Source organism: Puma concolor, chromosome E3 (assembly GCF_028749965.1).
Source record: "Puma concolor isolate L17-30 chromosome E3, mPumCon1.1.hap2, whole genome shotgun sequence".
In the NCBI taxonomy this organism is placed as follows: Eukaryota; Metazoa; Chordata; class Mammalia; order Carnivora; family Felidae; genus Puma; species Puma concolor.
In genome coordinates this window covers 3,753,681-3,773,791 of record NC_141682.1, presented here as the reverse complement: position 1 = coordinate 3,773,791, position 20,111 = coordinate 3,753,681, and the positions used below count along the sequence as shown (strand labels likewise).

General features: G+C 51.0%; 1 protein-coding gene across 2 annotated transcripts in view; it reads right to left on the bottom strand.

Moving 5' to 3' along the window:
- SDK1 (sidekick cell adhesion molecule 1) overlaps positions 1-20,111 on the bottom strand; it is an 888,233-nt gene that overhangs the window by 94,103 nt on the left and 774,019 nt on the right. For both annotated transcript variants that reach the window (XM_086692476.1, XM_086692475.1), the window contains exons 23-28: positions 18,487-18,596; positions 16,690-16,840; positions 15,849-16,086; positions 8,317-8,432; positions 6,830-7,019; positions 4,284-4,382 (exon numbers count right to left, since the gene is read on the bottom strand). In XM_086692476.1, the coding sequence (XP_086548602.1) occupies positions 4,284-4,382; positions 6,830-7,019; positions 8,317-8,432; positions 15,849-16,086; positions 16,690-16,840; positions 18,487-18,596 (904 nt within the window). The remainder of the gene's footprint in view (positions 1-4,283; positions 4,383-6,829; positions 7,020-8,316; positions 8,433-15,848; positions 16,087-16,689; positions 16,841-18,486; positions 18,597-20,111) is intronic.

Sequence of the window (20,111 nt, the reverse complement as noted above, 5' to 3'; positions counted from 1 at the left end):
AGGAAGCCATTGGGGAAACCCAACGTAAAACCACGACAAGCCACCACGTGAAGTCTTCCAGAATGGCAAAACATTTAGACTCTGAGGCTGTCGAGTGTTGGCACGGATGTGTATGGCGGTGGGGGTGCTGGTGGGGGTACAAACTGGTGTCACTACCTAGAAGAATGGTCTGGCGTCATGGGCGTCACCGTGCGGAGCTTGGAAGGTGCAAACTCTGTGGCCCAACGAGGCCGTTCCCGGGGGGTGCCCCGGGGAACACTCCCGCGCACGCGCCAGGAGGGGAGCACCAGGCACCCGTGTGTTGCAGACATGCTGGGGGCACTGCGACCGTCCCGGCCGGGGGATGGCCGGGCAAGCTGCTGTGCGCGCACGTGGACAGCCAGTGTATTTGTGACGTGGGAAGAAGAGAGCAAGGTTGCAGAAAAACCTGTCATCGGAGTTTGTATGAAATCTAAAGACATGCAGAACTAGTATTAGATTTTTAGGCTTAACTTCAGCTCTGGGGAAATCACGTGGGAAACCACCGGGGAGATACACACAAAATCCCAGAGGGGGCCTGGCGGGCTTGCCATCTCACACTGGGCAGCAGGTATGCGTGTTAGTTTACTGCCGTCACGACGTAAACGCGCTAGAACAAAGAGGTTCCTGTGTAAGCGTGAACTATTTCATAATAAAAATATCAGAACAGCGACCGGAGGAAACAAAGATACTCACATTGTTTCGGGGTGGTGGAATTGTGGGTGATTCTCATTTCTTCCTGTTCCTTTTAAAAAATTTTTTTTTTTTTAAAGTTTATAGGGAATGTGCCATTTTTGTTTTCAAGTTGTCCTTTTTTGCCATGAATATTTCAAGCATACAGAAAATACTGGAAATGCTACAGAGCGGACACTCATATATTCATCACACCAACTGAACACATATTGAGATTCTTGCCAAATTGGACTGTTTGTTTTCATATTAGACGGGAGATGAGACAGAAAGAGTTGAAGCCGTCCGGCGGCCCTACTGGATGTTCTTCCTCAGCGTAACCCCCGTCGCAGCGCAGGGTATGTTCCTGCCCACGTGTTCACACCTTCCTGTACGCGTGTACCCGTAAATGACAGAAAATAACGTTTACACAGTTTCTGAAGGTGCAGGAATGTTCTCAGGCTGCACATATCCTCCCGCGACTTCTTTTTTCCCTGAACAAATGTTTCTGAGACTCACTTGTATTGACTTGTGTAATTTCGTTCATCATTTTAACTGCTACCGTGTTTTCTGCTGGGTGAATATCCCAAAATATACCTTTTTATGGTCTTACTGATGGACACTCAGGTGTCTGGTTCTTGGTTTCCCCTGTTATTCAAAGCGATATTCAAAGCCAGGAGTGTCCCCGACCGTTTTTCCTTGGGTCCCGGTATGAGACGTCCTCCAGGGTTTAAGCGCTGACGGGCTCCCGGGAGGTAGAGCGCAGATGTGTTCACCTCGCCAAGACGTTCCCAGATTCTTCTCCAGAGAGGCTGTGCCGGTTCACATTCCAAACAATTGCACATGAGTGTGTCTGCTTCCCCACATCTCTGCCTCGCCTGGGTGGTACCACACTTTCTATGGCTCTCCATCTGAATAATGTAAGATTCTATTCCATCATGGTCTGAATTCTCCTTTTCCAAGTGCTCTTTCAATCAGAGGAACAGATGTTAGAGAGACCCTTAAAAATAAGTGACAAGATTTTACTTTTGGATGGCGAGACTCATGTGATTGTGGTCGGTGCAGGAAGGCAGGGACGGGCGTGGAGAGAACGTGCAGGTACAGGTGACATCGAATGTGATGGTAAAGGCACAGAAGGGGCAGGGGTCTTCCCGGCAGACGACCAGTAAGCACAGGGGGCTGGTGCTGGCGGAGGCCAGAACCTCCCCAAAGAGGAGCCCGGATGAGCAGTTCAAAGCCATGGCTACAAAATCAGAGCGCGCATCTGTCTGCGCTAAGAGCGAAACACACATGAAACGCTTACTGGCCTCCCCTCCATCTCCTGTGGGGTCCTCCTGTCAGAATGATTCTTATCAGTCCATGATGGCTACAGTGAGTGCGGAGGTGGGCGCAGAATTAGCACCAGCCTTGGGACTGGAGCACGGGCGGAGGGCAAAGCCAAGGGGGGCTGCCAGGCCCAGGGCCGTGGGGCCTCCCTCCCCCAGCAGGCAGGGAAGGCTCTGCTTCTTGGAGACTCCGGGTACTGTGACAGGTTGGAATTCACACTTTGTGCTCCAGACATGTTTCCTGTCTCACAGCAGGCTGGGGACGTCCCCTGGGTAATCGGATACGCTCCATCCGGAAGAGGCAGCAGTCTGGGCCCTGTGTGGAGGGCTCCAGAAAGCCTCTGCCGTAGCCTACGCCCTGCACACCACCCTCCGCCCCAGGTCTGGAGCTCCAGGCGCAGGGCCCAACAGGTGTCTGAGATCCCGTCTCGTCCGGACAGGATCCGAAACACATACTTCAACAGGGGCTTCTTCGTCTGCTCATTGTGATTTGAGTAGCAAGAACCTATAGTTCCCAAGGTCACCCAATTCAGAAATACCGTGCTCATAGCAAGACGCCCCATCTAGTGACTCCAGGCACTGCCCAAGGAAGAGTCAGACCGAGGAGGGCCACAGCCTTTGTGTAGGCGACTGAGGTATGCCCCAGGCCCCGTCTCCATGAAACAAGAACTCCATAAATATCTGCCTCTCCCTTTAGTTATCACCTAAAAGACAAATCTGATTATGTCACTTTGCTGCTCCCAAGTCCTTGGGTGACTCCCTACTGGCCTCAGCACACATGAAAAAAAAAAGTTTTTAATGAAGCGAACCCTTCTTTGAACCAAATCTTAGAATCCTAATGTCAGAAGCAGATAGACGTGGTGAATTTTGCCACCTGTCTGTAAGCTCAGGTTTCTGATCTGAACACCCAGCACAGAAACTGACACATTTGGGGGTCTGCCCCACGTTGGGATTAGGGACGCACCCGATCAGAGGGCTGGCCCGGGTCTGGAGAACATACTGTGCCTTTCAATGCCTGATTTCACGCATCAAGGCCTAGGAGCACCCCTGCCTGGTGCAGCCGGCCATCCCCAGCAGTCCCCGGCCCGGCCCACATCTCCAGGCCTGGGTCTGTCTACGCAACCAGAGGCACAAGACATTCCGTCTGGCTGAGTGGATGACCCTCTTCCCTTCCTCCAGGGCTCCGGAAGCCACTTCTTTGCAAGATCCAGTTCCAAAGCGACCTTCCGTCCACCGAGAGCCCCTCGCCCCGGGAAGACGTGCTTTGGGGCATTTCTCGAATCTGTGTCCCATCACCTATCATGTTGCACTGCATTTGGGCCCCTCCCCGGTGCTGCCCTGAGCACCTCACATCTTGAGGATGGACGTATCTTATTCACTCCTTACTGCCCACCACGGACACGACGCCAGGCATATAGGAGGCCCTTAATTCGTCATGGCGAGAACGTGAATAAATAAAGGGACTGATGATTTTTTTAAAAATACAACTTGTGGGGCGCCTGGGTGGCGCAGTTGGTTAAGCGTCCGACTTCAGCCAGGTCACGATCTCGCGGTCCGTGAGTTCGAGCCCCGCGTCGGGCTCTGGGCTGATGGCTCAGAGCCTGGAGCCTGTTTCCGATTCTGTGTCTCCCTCTCTCTCTGCCCCTCCCCCGTTCATGCTCTGTCTCTCTCTGTCCCAAAAATAAATAAAAAACGTTGAAAAAAAAATTTAAAAATACAACTTGCTGCCTTGGGGGAACAAGGAAAAATTAAGGCTTTTCATCAATGTTATCAGAGTTGCCCTGCTAAAAGTTAAAAGCAAACAAATTTCCGGGGGACGAGGGCACACACAATTCACTCCGGAAACTTCTTCAAAGGATTAGGCGCAAGCCCTGCAGCAGGGGATGTTTCCTGGAACTTGGGAGCCAAGGCCAGGCCTCTGGCTCCCGTGAAAAATGAGCCTGTTGTATCCCAAACACACATGGAAACAGCCTCGTGGCTTCGGAGCTGAAGGAAAGGCCAATTACACACGGTACTGTTGTGAACCGCGAACGAAAGGAAGAGGTTCTGGGTGAACAACGTGGAAATTCCCACCTGCAAGGAAACCTCAGCGCTCAGCTCACAGAGCAGCCGAGGGTCCCACGTTTCTCAGCTCGGAAAACGCGCGGCCACGGTGGGCAGGACTTTGTTTTTCCCCCCAACCTCTTTGATGTGTAAAAAAACCAGATGAAATCAATCCAACTGCTGTTTCCCTCTGAGCTACGACCTGGTACCTCGCGGCCGCTCCCTCACCCAGGATGATGCCGTTGGGCTCCTCCGGCGGCTGCCACACGATCCGCACGGACGTGAGTCTCACTTCAGGAAACACGAGCCTCACGGGTGGGCCTGGGGCTGGAGGGAAGAAGGGAGACCGTGAGCCAGGTGCCGCTACGGTGCTATGTGGGTACGTGGCGAGGTTGTGCGCGACTCTGTGGGCCAGCATGGAGGCTCTGATCACGGACGGGACGCTCTGAGTCTATGACTGACTTTTGCAAACTAGCTCGCTCTGCGTGGCCCCCTAATGGTTCTGAGAAAACAGCTCATTTTGAATCCAGCTCATCTGCTTTCCAAGTTCCGGAAGAAGTGGTCACAAACCGTGCTGGGCGTCCCCTGAGCGTAAGACCTGCTCCCAGCAGGTCAAGCTGAGGGTCGAGGTTTTGCCAGTCTGGCCCGAATCCCGTCTGGGGCTCGACACCCGCTAGCAGGGGCTGGATAAACCAGGTGGCCTCAAGTTCCTCCCAACTGACAAAGTAACATGTTGACAAACACTGATTTTTCTCTTACGCACACCACCCCCTCCTGCACCGTCCTAGAAAACGAAGAGTTGAGGCTCACAAGCGCATGTAATTCTTTGGTGCATCATGACTGTGGCGCCATTTAGTAACAGGGTCATAGCCCGCGTAAGATACATTTACTTAAATGGAGAGGCGAGGGTGTGCGTGGCCTGTACTAGAACTTCTGGTTGGAACTTAACTGATTGATTCCCAGGTAAGAGGCCACGGGCACAGAACTGTCGATACAACAGGATGATGTGTGTTACAGTCACGCGGGGCTGTGGGGTTCTGCATCTGGCTATGAAGCTGAGAAGAGCATTTAAGATTTTAAACCTGAGTTCAAAAATTTTTTTTATTATTTTTGAGAGAGAGAGAGAGAGACAGTGGGGGAGGGGCAGAGAGAGAGGGGGACACAGAATCCGAACAGGCTCCAGGCTCTGAGCTGTCAGCACAGGGCCCGACACGGGGCTCGAACTCACAGACCATGAGATCATGACCTGAGCCGAAGTCGGACGCTTGACCGAATGCGCTACCGAGGCGTCCCTAAACTTGTGTTTAAATAAACCTGTGTTTGGGAACACCTGGGAAGCTCAGTCGGTTAAGAATCCGACCCTTGATTTGGGCTCAGGTCATGATCTCACAGTTTGGGGGTTCGATCTCTGCATCGGGCTCTGTGCCAACAGCTCGGCATGGAGCCTGCTTGGGATTCTCTCTCTGTCTCTCTCTGCCGCGCCCCAGCTTGTGCTTCCCCTCTCTCTCTCTCTCAAAATAAATAAATAAGCTTAAAAAACATTAAAAAAAAAATGAACCTATGTTTGGCAAAATAAACATAAGAAGGAGGCTAAGGGCTCACACGCCAGGGCCAATTCACACATATGCAAATTCTGACGTCAGCCTTGGTGGCACGGACCCCCTGTGCTGTCCCCAAGGCAGGTCACATAGATCACGCTGAAATGAGGGGGTAGAAAACATGCTTAAATTCCGACTCTGAGAGAAGGAGAATCATTCCTTGACTTCCAACCTATACTCTCGCAAGCAGCACCTGTAACTGACCGAGTTGTGAGGCCCGTTTTTTCACGTGCCCTTTTTACTTTTCGTCTCTGTGACTCGGGACGCCCTGGCTGCTCCGGTCACGCCCCAGCCCCCCAAGACTCCGCGTCCAGGATGGGATGACCATGACAGTGAGCCGAGCTCCTTCCTGTCGTCAGCTGAAGCCCGATGCCCGCCCTGTCCCCCTGCAGGACAGGAGGCCTCCGGCTCAGCAGCCCGAGCGCCGTGGGGGCTCATTTAATGACTTCAGCAGACACGTGTATGAAAAGCTACAGCTGGTCGAATTCCGTGAGAAGCTTCTGATCCCTGAGGTGAGTTTTGGGGGGGTGGGGGGAGGAGATTGGTGTTTTCCCCCAGAACACCCTCCCCCGCCGAACATTTGCCACAGTCAGCTTAACAATAAAAATGTAAAAGAGATAACCTTTAAGTGTTTGACATCTGCAAAGTGGAAAACCATATTTACTGATGATTTAGACTTCCATAAAAACAGAGCCGTCAAGAAGCGCGTGCTGTTCCCGCCTGGAGGCAGGCGTGCTGCCCCCCCCCCCCCCCGGAGCCTGGGAAGAGCTCTACCCAGAAACTTCTGACAGCCTCTTGGCACGCCACGCAGGGTCTCCTGGAGCTGGGGGCGCCGCGAGGGCGGGGGCGCCCAGGTTGGGCTCGGAGTCCTTCACCAGATTTGTGCACACAGCCCCGGGAGAAGCGGCCGCGGGTTTTACGGCCCCAGCCCACCCGGCCTTTACTGCACTGCCTGCTGCCAAGTTACGGCTGAAATTCGCACAGCTTCATAATTAGGCTGTAAAAATTCACTCCGGGCTGAAATTGGCCATATAAACAGTGACTGAAAACCAATTCTGTTTTGTTTTTCTCAACTGAAAAAAAGGCAAGGAGAAAAAAAAAGGGGGGATCTGAAAATTAAGTACAAATGACAAGCATCCAAACTGTTCGGGCCGTGGGAGCACCCGGCGACCGTACCGTCATCCTTGGTCCGCTCCAGGAGGAGGGGAGAGCTGGGGACTCCGTTCCCGATGCGGGTGAATGCCAGCACCTGGAGCTCGTATAGCACAAACTTCCGGAGACCCGTCAGCAGCGCCGACTGCGTGTGGTTCCCGCGCACGACGTGGCTGCGGGGCTCGGGATCCAGCTCTTTGGCCCGGAACAGGATCTGGAGCATCAGCACACAAGTGCACGGTCATGAGGGCGCGCAGTGCCAGGAAGGGGTCTCCGGGGCACCGGGGCTCCCAACCCCAAGGCAAGGACCAGGCGACCGTTGCCTCCCCTAGGACGGCCGCGTTTTGGCTTGTGGACCCAGTTTCCACGTGCGGTGTTCCGTGGGGGCGAGCGGCCCGAGACGCGCTTTGTGAGATCTGGGGCACAGGGCGGGAGCCACAGCAGCCACAGCCACTGAAACGAGGACTCGGTCACGAACACAGAGACGTTCTGCTTCCTCCAGGAGCCTGCACCCCACTCCGTGTCCCAGCTTATTGGGAAATTGGGCTCTTGCCTCAGGAGAGTCGCTGCAGTCTGCCTGAACCCCAGGCCGCAGCTCCCCGGGGCTAGGTACTGCTGCCCCCACACAGACTCAGCACCCCGGGATGCTGCCCTCCACGGCCCCGCCTGCTCCTGCCCATTTCCTAAGTCCTTCCTCAGAGCTCACCCTTCTGGAACTGGCCCCTCAGTGACCGGAAAGCCACAGAAGATGGGGATCCCCAGGGAGCAGAGTGACTAGAGGACAGCAAGCTCTTTTCTCCAGGACCCAGGTATGTGGTGTGGAGCGTGGCTCACTGGACCCACTCCAGGGGACTGCCATGTCCCGTGGGGCCTGAGGGAGCAATCAGAGCTCCCTGGAAGGGAGACACGGGAACAGGTGGGGAAAGACAGAGACTAGGGATTGAAATCACGGGACACCCGCAGGCGACAGGCAGAAGTCTGCAGCTGGCCACGTCTGGGAGAATTCATCCTGCTGCCTGGAGGAGGTGACGGAACAGACCACAAACGGGTGTGAGACTACACCCAGCAACGGCTCCCAGAGAGGCTGGAAGGAGGTCAGCCCCTCGCCCCGATGCCACCGCCTGGACTTCCCGGGGTACTGGTGTGCAGGCATGCGTGCACGTAGCTAAGGACAGGGACCTGACACGCACACCCTAGAAAACACCGGCTTCCGTCCCATACCTAACCTCAGAGGCAGCTACGATGACGACTCCCATTTCACAAAGCCTGGAAGCAGAGGTTCAAGGCTAAGTAGGTGGCTACTGTGTGTGCCTTGCTTTAGTCTATGGTAAGAGGTCATGGCCACACCGAATCCCCAGAGGGTTTAGATAAGTTTAGATAAGACGCCAGACAGGAATATCACAAAACGGGCCGGTGCAGTCGGTCTGGAAGAAAACACAAGCTCCCTGGTTTAGGGGAGTGGCATGCAGCCCCATTACAACTTACGCGAGGACGGTCACCTGAACGCGTACCTTGTAGCCCAGGATGAGCCCGTTCTGGTCCTGTTCTGGTACCGAAGCCCATGTCAGTAAAATCTGGGTCGAGCTCACAGCCTCGGCGGACACATTTTCAGGCGCGGCTGAAGGAACTGCCGGGGATGAGTTAAATAGGTTGGTACCGAAAATCTAAAGGCTTCTATAAATAAAGGCCCAACTTTTACCCAAACAATCAAGTTGTCCTTGAAAGAGCAACGAATTCTGAGCCTTTTGGAGTGATCAGATTAAGCCTGCAGAGATATAACAGAAATGTAAATCTCTTTAATATTAGCAACAAATTCCACAGATCCGGGGTATTTAGATGCTTAATTTTACCCGAATCCGCCCAGCAAGACAATATGCTTGGGCTGTTTTCATATTAACCTGTGGGAGCTACAGGCTTTTCTCTCCAGGGGGAAATCCTCACTTCCAGACCCTGGTTCAGTGATACCTCTAAATGTGGTATTTTGTGAGGGCGGCAGGGGTGCTGGAGAGAGCAGGTGACGTTACCATGCACATGACCAGGGAGGGGAGGGAAAATCGCCCATGTGCTCAGTGCACATCCTGTGCTACGGGGTCTTTGGATCCACACTCACATCTAAGAGCCGCACGAACCCAGTGAGGCAGGGGTGAGCAGCCCCGTGCTGCAGGTGGGCAAACCAGGGCTGGAGAGCACGCCATCCAGTCCAGTTAGGTGAGTGCTTTTTATACAAAGGGATGGGCCTCCGGAGGCAAGCTGTGCAAATCTTACCTGTGCACCTGCAGGATAAAGTTTGACTCTCTCCTGTTTACGTATGTCACCGAACTAATTCTATTTATTTATTAATATTTTAGAGAGAGAGGGAGACCGTGCTTGCGCGAGCAGGGCAGGGATGGGGAGGGAGACAGACAGACAGAAAGTGAGAAAGAATCCCAAGCAGTCTCACATACAGCCCAACACGGAGCTCGATCCCATGACTGTGGGAACGTGACCCAAGCAGAAATCGAGAGTTGGACGCTTCACCGACCGAACCACCCAGGCCCCCATCACTGGGAGCCCCATCACTGAACTAATTTTGTCCTATATGTTTCCAGTGGTTCAGAAAGAATGTGTATTGAGACAACCATCAAACTTTAAAAGGCGAGTCTTTATTTTCTAGATAATCTCTCGGCTTTGATAATTTTCTTGTGAACCCATTTAAACTGTATTCAGATGGAAAAGGTAGGTCTAGCATCCCCCAGCAAGGTCATGGAAGCATTCAGGATCACAGTGTCACCGGATCCACATCCCACCAGGATCCAATCCGCCGTTTAGTCACAAAGTATCTGAATATCTTAAAGTTGGTAAAAATAAACCAGTAACTAATCTTACCCTTTCTCTATTTTGAGGCAGCTTCAACTCCCTTTCCAATCTGCCATCTTGAGTTTGGGGACAGTCCTAGAAATTCTTTGTCATTCAAAACAATCCCGATTACAATGCTTCTTTTCTCCTTCATTTGCTCCCTCTCCTCCACAGGATTTCTCACTGCTCAGTCTTGATTTTTAGGGCCTCATTTATCCTTATAATATATCATAATAAATCATAAGATGTCATGAAACCAGTCAGATCGTACTTCAAAATCGGAAACGTCATTTAAATGTGGCTCAAAATGTTCCGCTCCGTGCTTCCCACACCGGCTCTCAGTATGCCTGTGGCCACACCGTATGTAAGTGCCCGCGTGTGGCCACCCTCACGAGGCACGGTCTGAAGTTTATTCTCCCCCTCAGCTCCCTCCGCTCCCTCCCTGCCCATCAGGTGCACTCCACCACTGGGCTTTGGGACCCATACCTGCTCCTACCCACCCTCGAGGGCTAAGCGGTGCCTGGCAGGGTCTGTTCTTGGAAGGGGTGGATTTCTCTGTTGGGAGGGCACGTGTTCAAATTCAGCAGGACCAGGGAAGGCAAGACATCAAAATGCTGCAACAGGAACTGGGGGGCGGGGGGCTGCCTGTCAGAGGTGAGGGGCTGCCTCCGGCAGGAGGTTCTGGAAGTACCATTCAGAGGTGGAGGTGCCAAGCTCCAAAGATCCAGCAACACTGAAAGAGAATGTGCAGGTTGGGAGGGCCAATATGCAAGCACTGGTACTGTTGCGGGGAGGGATCGGCCTAAGAGGGGCTCTGAGGACCCCACTCTTCTACCACGAAGAGTGTCTGAAGTCTGGGGGTGCCTGGGTGGCTTAGTCAGTTAAGCATCCGACTGTGGCTCAGGTCACGATATCATGACTTATGGGTTTGAGCCCCGTGTCAGGCTCTGTGCTGATAGCTCAGAACCTGGAACCTGCTTCGGATTCTCTGCCTCCCTCCCTCCCTCTCTCTCTGCCCCTCCCCTGCTCACTCTCTCTCTCCCTCAAAAAAATAAACGTTAAAAAAATTTTAAAAAGCGTCTGAAATCTGAATCATCACATCTTGAAATGAAGATCAAAAACCCTATTATTCAATTTGTGATGAAGGCACCTTCTGAACCCAAACTCTTCTAACTGAACAAACATCCCATTAAAAACTAAAAAATAATTTTCTGTAAGCCAGAACCCTCAAAAGAAGAATGTGTAGCATAAAGCAACGCTTAGGTTGCAAGAAAAATTCTTACTCTAGATCAAAAACTTTCTCAACAAGTGAACCACAAACGTGGCAATACCGAAACTGATCCAGTTGGTGCCGGGGGCTGCTTGTGCTTCTCCGTGATACGTACACACATGTGTTGTTGTTTTTTGCCAACCAAGACAAAACACAAATCTGTTATGCCTTTTTTTTTTTTTTTTTGATACAAAATCTATAGCCCGGTATCACCTGAAACATGGAAATCCCTACAAAAATAAACAAAATCGCTCAAGAAAGTCTACTCAGAGTTACTGGGTAGGAGGTGACAAAGACGGTCTGAAGAGGACCGAGCGAGAGGAAAACATCTGGAGTGAGTTTACGCAGATGCTGACAGCCTCAGCATTCTCCTCACTATCGTGAAGGTAGCTTTGCAGCAGCTGAACAGAGTTTTACAAAAATATAGTCTCACTTCAGCAATTTTGACGTTGGTGCACTTCGTTTTTTTGAGAGTGTTCTTTGGAAATGTAACAAAACAATATTATTTTCCATTTTTATTACAATTCATTCATCTTCACGTATCATTTGTACTTTTCTGAACAGAATCCTTGAAAAGTAATTTAGCTGAGTGTAAAACTTGAGGTTAAGTTACTTTCTCTTAGCTCCTTCAGGATTGTTATGATTCCATGATTCCACCGCCTTCTGTCCTCCACTGTCCTTGAGAAGTCGGCTTCAAATCGTCTTGCCTTCTGCAGGTAAGATGCCTTCACTCCAAACATTTTTAAGATTTTCCCTTTGGCTTTCAGGCTTTACACTTGCAGCATAATGCATTTTGGTGTGGACATATTTTATTCTGCTCAGGATGCGTATTTCTTCAGTCTGATAAAATATCAATTCTGAACCTTCTCAGCCGTTATCTCCACATATTTCCTCACTCTCTTCTCCTCCCTCCTTCCCCTCTGAGTCTTATTAGATATATGTCAGACACTGTCATTTTATTCTTTATGCCTTTTAACCTATCATGTTTTCAACCTCTGTGTCTCTGTGCTGTATTTTATTTACTCTTTAGAGTTATAGTTATAGATTACTCATATCTAGCTTTCAGTTTGAGAATTCTCTCTTTAGCAGCGTCTAAACTGCTTTTCATCTCAATTGTAGTGTTTCATTTTCAGTGGCTGTGTCCTTTTTTTTTCTTAAAAAGTGCTTTCAAAATGGCATTTTATCTTTAAAGTTTCAATGCTTTCTTTTCACAGTTTAAGACTTTAATATTTATTCCACCTTTATTGAGATATAACTGATATACAACATTGCATAAGACTAATGGGTGAAACATGTCAATTTGTGATATTTATTGCAGAGAGATTACCACCATAACATTAGCTAACACCTCCTTCGGTCAAATAACTATTGTTCCTTTTTGGTGGTGAGAACATTTAAGATATATTCTCTTAGCAACTTTGTTTTTTGTTTTACAAAAATTTTTTAATGTTGGTTTATTTTTGAGAGAGAGAGAGAGTGCAAGTGGGGGAGGGACAAGAGAGGGGGACAGAGGATCTGAAACAGGCTCTGCACGGGCAGCAACAAGCACCCAATGCGGAGCTCGAACCCACAAGCTAGGCATGACCTGAGCCAAAGTCGGATGCTCAACCAACTGAGCCACCCGGGCGCACCTCTTAGCAACTTTAAAGTAGTATTATTAACTATAATCACTATGCCGTACATAAGATTGCTTAGAATTTATTCATCTTGCAACTGTAAGCCTTCAATAATTTTAAACGTACTTATTACATATTCTCTTTCATACTGGTATGTACTTTAAAGTAATCAGGTCCTGTTTCCTTCCTTCCTTCCTTCCTTCCTTCCTTCCTTCCTTCCTTCCTTCTTTCCTTCCTCCCTCCCTCCCTCCCTCCTTCCTGCCTTCCCTTCCTCCCTTCCTTCCTCCCTCCATCTCTCCCTCCTCCCTTCCTTCCTTCCCTCCCTTCCTTCCTCTCCTCCCTCCTTTCCTTCCTTCCTTCCTTCCTTCCTTCCTTCCTTCCTTCCTTCCTTCCTTCCCTCCCTTCCTTCCTCCCTCCTTCCCTTCCTTCTTCCCTCCTTCCTTTCATCCCTCCTCCTTCCCTTCCTTCCCTCCCTTCCTTCCTCCTCTCCTTCCCTTCCCTCCCTCCCTTCCTCCCTCCCTCCTTCCTTCCTTCCTTCCTTCCTCCCTTCCTCCCTCCCTCCCTCCCTCCCTCCCTCCCTTACTTAAAAGGATCTCATTATTACACAGGACAGAGTATTCCCTTGGGTGTTTGGCAAAAATTGTGAATTCATCTTTTTCATCTTTTAAAAGTTGTTTTTTATCTGGGACAATTTGGCTGTGACAGTATCTCTCCATAGACGTTTCCTTCTTTGGTTGCCCAGAAAGTCTGGCCCAGGACCACGTTTCTTTCTTTCTTTTTCTTTTTTCACTTTTTGTCTTAAAAAAAAATTTGTTCTGTTTTTGAGGCCAGTGAAATCGCTTATTGGGTTATAACACGTAACGTTTCAGGAGGAGTGGATCACTGTCTCCCCCGGGGTAAGAAGCTGGTCAGTGAGGATGTTCCTCAGGGCCTTCCAATGACATACCAAGTGTACCGTCTCTGAACCATGCTTATTTTAATAACAGCACTTGTTATTGTCCATCTTGATTTTAGATTTTATTTTAGCCACCTCAGGGGTGCGAACTAGCCACTCACTGCGGTTTTCATCTTCATTTCCCTGGCAGTGAATAACACTGAACATCCTTTCGCATGCTTAACTGACCATTTGTATGTCTTCTTTGGAACAATGGACATTCAGATCCTTTGTACAGTTATTAATTGGGGCATCTTTTCATTTGGAGTTGTAAGAGTTTTTATATGTACATCACGGACATAACTCTCTTATCAAATGTATGATCTGCAAATATCTTCTACGATTGGGGGACTGTGTTCTTTTTTTAACTCTCTTCATGGTAGTCTTTGAAGCACAAAGCTTTTAATGTTAATGAAGTCAAATTTTTCTTTTTTTGCTTGTGATTTTGGTGTCTGGAACCAAGTTTTACATTAATTTCTTTTCTAAAAGTCTCTGGGACAGTGTAAAGGCGGAGCCCCAACCTGAGTCGGGCATGGGACCTAGAGTTACTTCGCTTCTTCCCATTCAGCGTCCAGGTAGACAGGTAGATGTGGACAAACTTCCTCGGGCAGAGCTTTTCAGTCTCTTCTTTCAAAGATGGTACAGTGTTCAGGAGCCTTGTCTGTAGGCAAGTGTCTCGATTCCAACCCCCCGCCTTGCAGAGACTCACAGTTGAACCTCCTTTTCCTGGATGGGCACCATGTCCTGAGTCCTGCAGCTCCCAGGATGGATGTCCCCTCCCCGTGCCAGCCCCCTGGGCCAGCCACCGCACCAGCTCACCACCTAATGCTTCCGTCCCTTCGTGTCTCTGACACATGGGGATTTCCCCTGTTTTTCTTATGAGGACAACCAATAAATTCAAAATCCCCCCTAATTATATTTTGTCCACAATTTTCTAGTTAGTCACGGTGACGCGTTTTTTTTTTTTTTTTTTCTAATATTTTCTTGGTCTGCCTGTTACTGGAGTTAGAACAGTCCCTTAGAATGTTTCAAGTTCTCTTCTTTGTCACAAAGACTCAGACACTGAATAGAGCTTTTTAAAAATCCATGTGATCAGACAGCCACAAGCTGAGCATACAGTCTCAATCTTTTATTGCTAACGTAATAAAACCTACAGCCGAAAAGAAAGCCAGGAAGGCATCTGAGGCAGCCCCGGCTGTTCTGGCAAAGCCCTCTTTAAATGTCGGTCCTCTTGGAAGAAGAACGATACATTTCCACCCGTTCAGGAGAGAACCTAGCTGTTTCAGACCAGGTGGAAGGAGCTGGTCTGTATCACCATACCCTTTCTTTTTTTTTTTTTTTAATTTTTTTTCAACGTTTTTATTTATTTTTGGGACAGAGAGAGACAGAGCATGAACGGGGGAGGGGCAGAGAGAGAGGGAGACACAGAATCGGAAACAGGCTCCAGGCTCTGAGCCATCAGCGCAGAGCCTGACGCGGGGCTCGAACTCACGGACCGCGAGATCGTGACCTGGCTGAAGTCGGACGCTTAACCGACTGCGCCACCCAGGCGCCCCATCACCATACCCTTTCAATAGGACAGGAGCCCTTTTTTGGGACTCCATAATCTCAAACTGGGCCAGCGAGGGTCCCCAAAACCACAGGTCAGCCCACAAAGCCCAGAAGGTTCGGGGAACACACTGGTCCTTACCAGACCGCAGTCCGCATTTTTGACCATTGACCCGACACTTCTCCCTTCCTCCCTGGCAACCGGCGGCAACCCCGAGCCAGGTGGCTCTGCGCAGAGAAGCGCGTACCGTCTCTGGAAAGGTTCTAAGGGTCAGGCATGCCTGTTCTTTGCTCTTCTCCCTCTGGTAGCTGGGCACAGATGACAGTTAGTCTTACGGCACAGCAGAGCCTGGGTCCTTGAATCACCTCGAAGAGAGCCACCCCCTGATCAGGAACAGTCCTACTTGGCAGCAACTGAAAAGTGGACTTCTATTGTGTTAAAGCCACTGAACCTTCGAGGGGCTCTTTGTCAGTGCAGGTGAGACTATCTTAACATGCCCACAAACTACTTTGTCAAGAGGAGGTCCTGAGGGCCTTGTGCTATAAAGATCTCCCTTAGGAACTCTGTACACTCTTGCTTCTTATCACTGATGGTGAGAACCGTGCCTCACTTCGCAAATAATACCGTGAATCCAGCCCCCGGTAAAATCCGTCCTTAATTTCAGATTAGTGGCATTCACTCTAATGACGTTCTACTTAAGTCACGGTCACAGTTGACCTGATTACTGGGTTAGGAGAGTGTGGACGTAGACACAGGTGGGGACAGAGCCAATGAGACGCGATGATGGGGGACACGGGTGGGGGCTGAGCCCCGGGGCGGGAAGAGCCCCCCCACCTCACCTGACTCGCGCGTGCGGCCCCGCACCGCCTCGCTCCAGGGCCCGGCGCCGATGGCGTTGAACGCCTGCATCTGGAGCTCGTACTCCGTCCACTCCTCCAGCCCCTCGATGGTGAACTCCCTCTCCAGCCGGTCGTTGATGACCTGTGCCAGTGCCTGGGGCCGGAGGTCGGGGCGCCAGTACTTAATCCTGTAGCCCACCGACTCGGGGTTCCCGTTGTACTGGGAATCGGGCAGGGGCTGGAAACAAACGACACCCGGGGTGAGCCGGCATCTCCGAACTGCCACCTGTCAAGGCCGCCAAGCCTGGGCCTGTCTTATGAGGCCAATTCCTTGGAAAATATTTCCCGCGGGGAACACGCTTGGAACCTTTACCGCGTTTTGTCCCCCCAGAACTTTTCTTCCGTTAATTAAATGAAACCCTATCAGTAACTTTGGCTGGACGTAATTTCTTTTAATACATCTTGGCTTAATTTTGTGGGGGAAACATTCTGAATAAATATCAGGCTGGCTCTCTTACAAACATTGAGTATTGGCTTCATGTTGACCCAGCTTAAGGACTTACAGGTCCAGCTTATGGCACCACTGGTTTCCCTCCCCCAGAGAATATTCCTCAGTTCCAAGAAGCCAGTGAGTGATGCTGCTAATTAATTAACAGGGTCTCCGGGGCTGGTCTGTGACCCAAGCCCAACGGGAAAACGCAATACTTTTTGGTTTCACCAAGAGGTTAGCTGTGACTAGGACAAAGCCGTGGCCAACACATCACTAAGCTCTGGTTTCATGCTAGGTCCTGGACACTGGAGATGACCGTCCCTGCAGCCAACTTCCGGCCCCCCAACTCACCACCCAGCGGAGCCGCAGGCTGGTCTCACTAGCAGTCCGCACGGTGATGCTGGTAGGAGCCACGTCCGGGGGCGCCTGCAGGGTCTGGATGACCCGGGAGGACTGGCTGAAGGGGCTGGCACCGACGATGTTCACCTGCCTCATTCGAAATCTACAGGCAAATGGCAAAAGGCAATGTGGAAAGATGGACAGAACAAAAAAACCCACAACGTTCTCGGAAGGTGCAGGCGTGTGTCCCTCTGTGTCAACAAGGCTGCCGCTCAAGGGCACCTTCTTTCCACCTGGTTTCATTAAAAATGCAAATTGCGTATCTGGTCCTTTTCCCCCAAAACCTCCAAAGAATGGTAAATTCATTGAAACTCAGAGATGCTACATTCCCGAGTGCAGCGTAATGGAATGGGTTTCATGGCCAGAAATCTGTGTCGTCAGATGCCACTGGCTGATTCGAGTTTGGGGTAAGGACAGGGGGCTGGGGTTCAAAGAAGCAGTTGACAGAACTGGAGTGTCAGGATGTCACGACCAAATGGTGGCCTCGAGAGTCTGGTGTCTTTTCACCAGAACGGATGCCCTCACCCCATTCTCTGTCGGCTCAGGAGAGGTGCACTGGCCCCAGAATCCGCACCCCAGGACCCGAACCCCATTGGCAATTGGGACCCGAGGCAAATCAGACTCGTCTCCATTTCCTTACCTATAAAAGGAGAGTGGGGGCGGACGTGCTTTAGAGCTTGGTTGGGCTAATGTTTTCAGTTCTCTGTGATTTGTATGTCGATTACTTGGAGTGAACTTTTGTCCAATAAATGTACCCTGAGCAAACACGCATCTATTACAGAGTCTGGAATAGGACACGGACAGGGGTCTCTAATCACAGTTTCTGGCCTTCGAGGCAATTGTACAACTGACATCAATTTCACATGGAAAGCCTGGAGGCCCTGCAGCTCACGTGCGGAGAAAAATATTTCTCGAAAAGCGAGTGCGTGGTGCCTTGATTCATCTGCTCTAATCTGAGGGAGGCTGTTAAAACGAACAGAAGCTTGAACAGCATCTCTCATTAGGCATTTAGGAAAAAAAAAAAAAAAGTAATGTCGGTATTATACTCAAAAAAAATGTTCTTTACAAAGATGTAATTTCACCTTTTACTTCTGAATTAGTCATTCTTAGTCTTTTACTCCCCGATCTTATGAAAAGTATCTGTCCTGGCAGAACAGTGACATTATCAAACTCAACATCTGGCGATAACTGGAAATTTCATCTTGGTCAATGATCTTACGGGAAGTTATAACATCTCTAACGGCTTGTGATCACACTACCCTTTGTTAAGGCCAAGGATTTACTGCCTGGATAGGTTTCAGGATCAAGAAGCAAAAGGTTACATGGCATGTTAAGTGCTTGATTAGTGAGGCCCGCAGCTCCTGGGCGTTGCAACGGGAAGCAGAGGATATTCAGTGGAAGGTGCTTTGTTTATATACAGACTGTTGACAGGCGCAAGGGGTCACTGGGCTTTGTGAAGACCCACGTCTGGGCTGCCTGGGGCTTTTGGTATTAAGCCTAACATAAGAGTGAGCCATCGCAGCTGGTGTTGAAGGAAGGAGAGCTGCTAATCTGGCCTCGGGGATATACCCTCTCTTGGTATCCTCCTGAGGATTCATGTAACATGAATTCAGGTAACATGGACTCTTACCGCTGCTGAGAAATGCCTCGGTCACATACACAGAGCTGGGTTTTGGTCTTGCGGGCTGAAGCCACCCACTGGCCTTGCCAGCCCTCCTCCTGTGGCGGTCTAGCACCCGAGGTTCTCACCTGTAATGAGTGTAGGGTGTGAGGTTTGGGATCTCCAGCGTCTGGGCGTCAGGCTCATTCTCCTCCTCGTAGAGGCTGACCCACTCCTCCTCCTCTCCGATGGCTCCAACCTGTGGGAGAGAAGATCGTGAGAGGGGACGGAGGAGCCGCAAAGCGGATGCTGCCATTTACACCGTGTGCAACTGCCTGGTGCGAGTCGCGCTGGGCAGACCCACCCTGTGTCCCGCACACGGGCAGGTTAGTTGAATCTTGCACATACCTTCGGTCTAAGCCTTGGAGATAAGGCTCCTGCTAAGTCCAAGGTCCTGCCAGGGTCAGGACCCAGAGGGCGGGGCCTGAGGGTGAAGTCTCTGGGGACAAACGTCACGAACCTCACACCATCCCGTCCTCCCTCCTGCTTAACAGGTGAGGATGCAGAGACAGGCCCAGAGAGAAGACCTGGCCAGGATCCCACGTGACCCCACGTGGCCGCGTGTCCTCACTTAGGGTCCAGAGCCATTTCCACCACACGATGAGCGGGGGGGGGGGGGGGGGGACGGGACGGAGTCTCCGCCCACTTCTGTCCCAAACACACACTCTTCAAAGAACCTTTCGCGGAGAAGGACTGGCCGCTGCCCGGGAGCCAGACCAGCAGGCCAAGTCAAGAGACACCATGACCTCACACCAGCCAGGAGAGCCCTGACTCCACATCCCTATGTCAGGCACTCTTGGCCTTGTGCAGGCTGTGTGGCTCTGGGGGACCCAGCGGACACACGTGGAGGGAAGGCTGGAGCACAGAGGGAGTTTCAGGCCAAACGTGCCGTGCCGAGGTGGGTCATTCCAGGGCCCTGCGCTTTTAACACTTCATAAAGGTGTCAAACGACACAAATGAGCAGAAATGTGCTCGTTAAGCTTGCAAGTGGCCAGGGGGCTGGGGGAACGGCACAAGAACCCAAAATCTCGGAAAACCGAAGGGCGGTCCAGGAGGGCGAGGAGGAGCCTGAGCGGACACAGTGCCGACAGGCCCGCTTCCTCCAGAAAGCTAAATGCAGACTCGAAGCTCTAAACACCCCATGTTGAAAGCACGGAAAGAGTCTGGCCGTTCCTCGAGAAGTTAAACAGAGGACGACCATATGGGCCAGCAGTTCTGCTCCCAGGGGGAAGCCCGGAAGCTGGTCCTCTAGCAGGTACACGGGTGCACGTGTTCACGGCAGCTCTGGCCACAGGGGAAGGCCACACAGGGGCCCGTGGGTGGACGCGCGGATCAACAGCTACAGTGCCCCCACACCCTGGACTGTGCAGCTGTAGAAAGGAACCTACAACCTACAAGGTGGGTGAACCTCGAAAACATGATGGTAAGTGAACGAAGCCAGACCCCAAAGGCCACATACTGTACGACTGCATTTCATGCAGTTCCCAGAATAGGTAAATCCAGAGTCAGGAAGCAGATCGGTGGGTGCCAGGGGCCGCAAGGAGGGAAGGGTGAGTGACTGCTTCACGGGTACAGGACATCCTCTCGCGGTGATGAGAACGTTCCGGGACCGGGTGTTGAGCAACATCGTGAACGCACTAACGGGTGAACTGTGTACTTTGACACGGTTCACTTTATGTTACGTGAATTTCAACTCCGTTTAAAAAATCAAAAA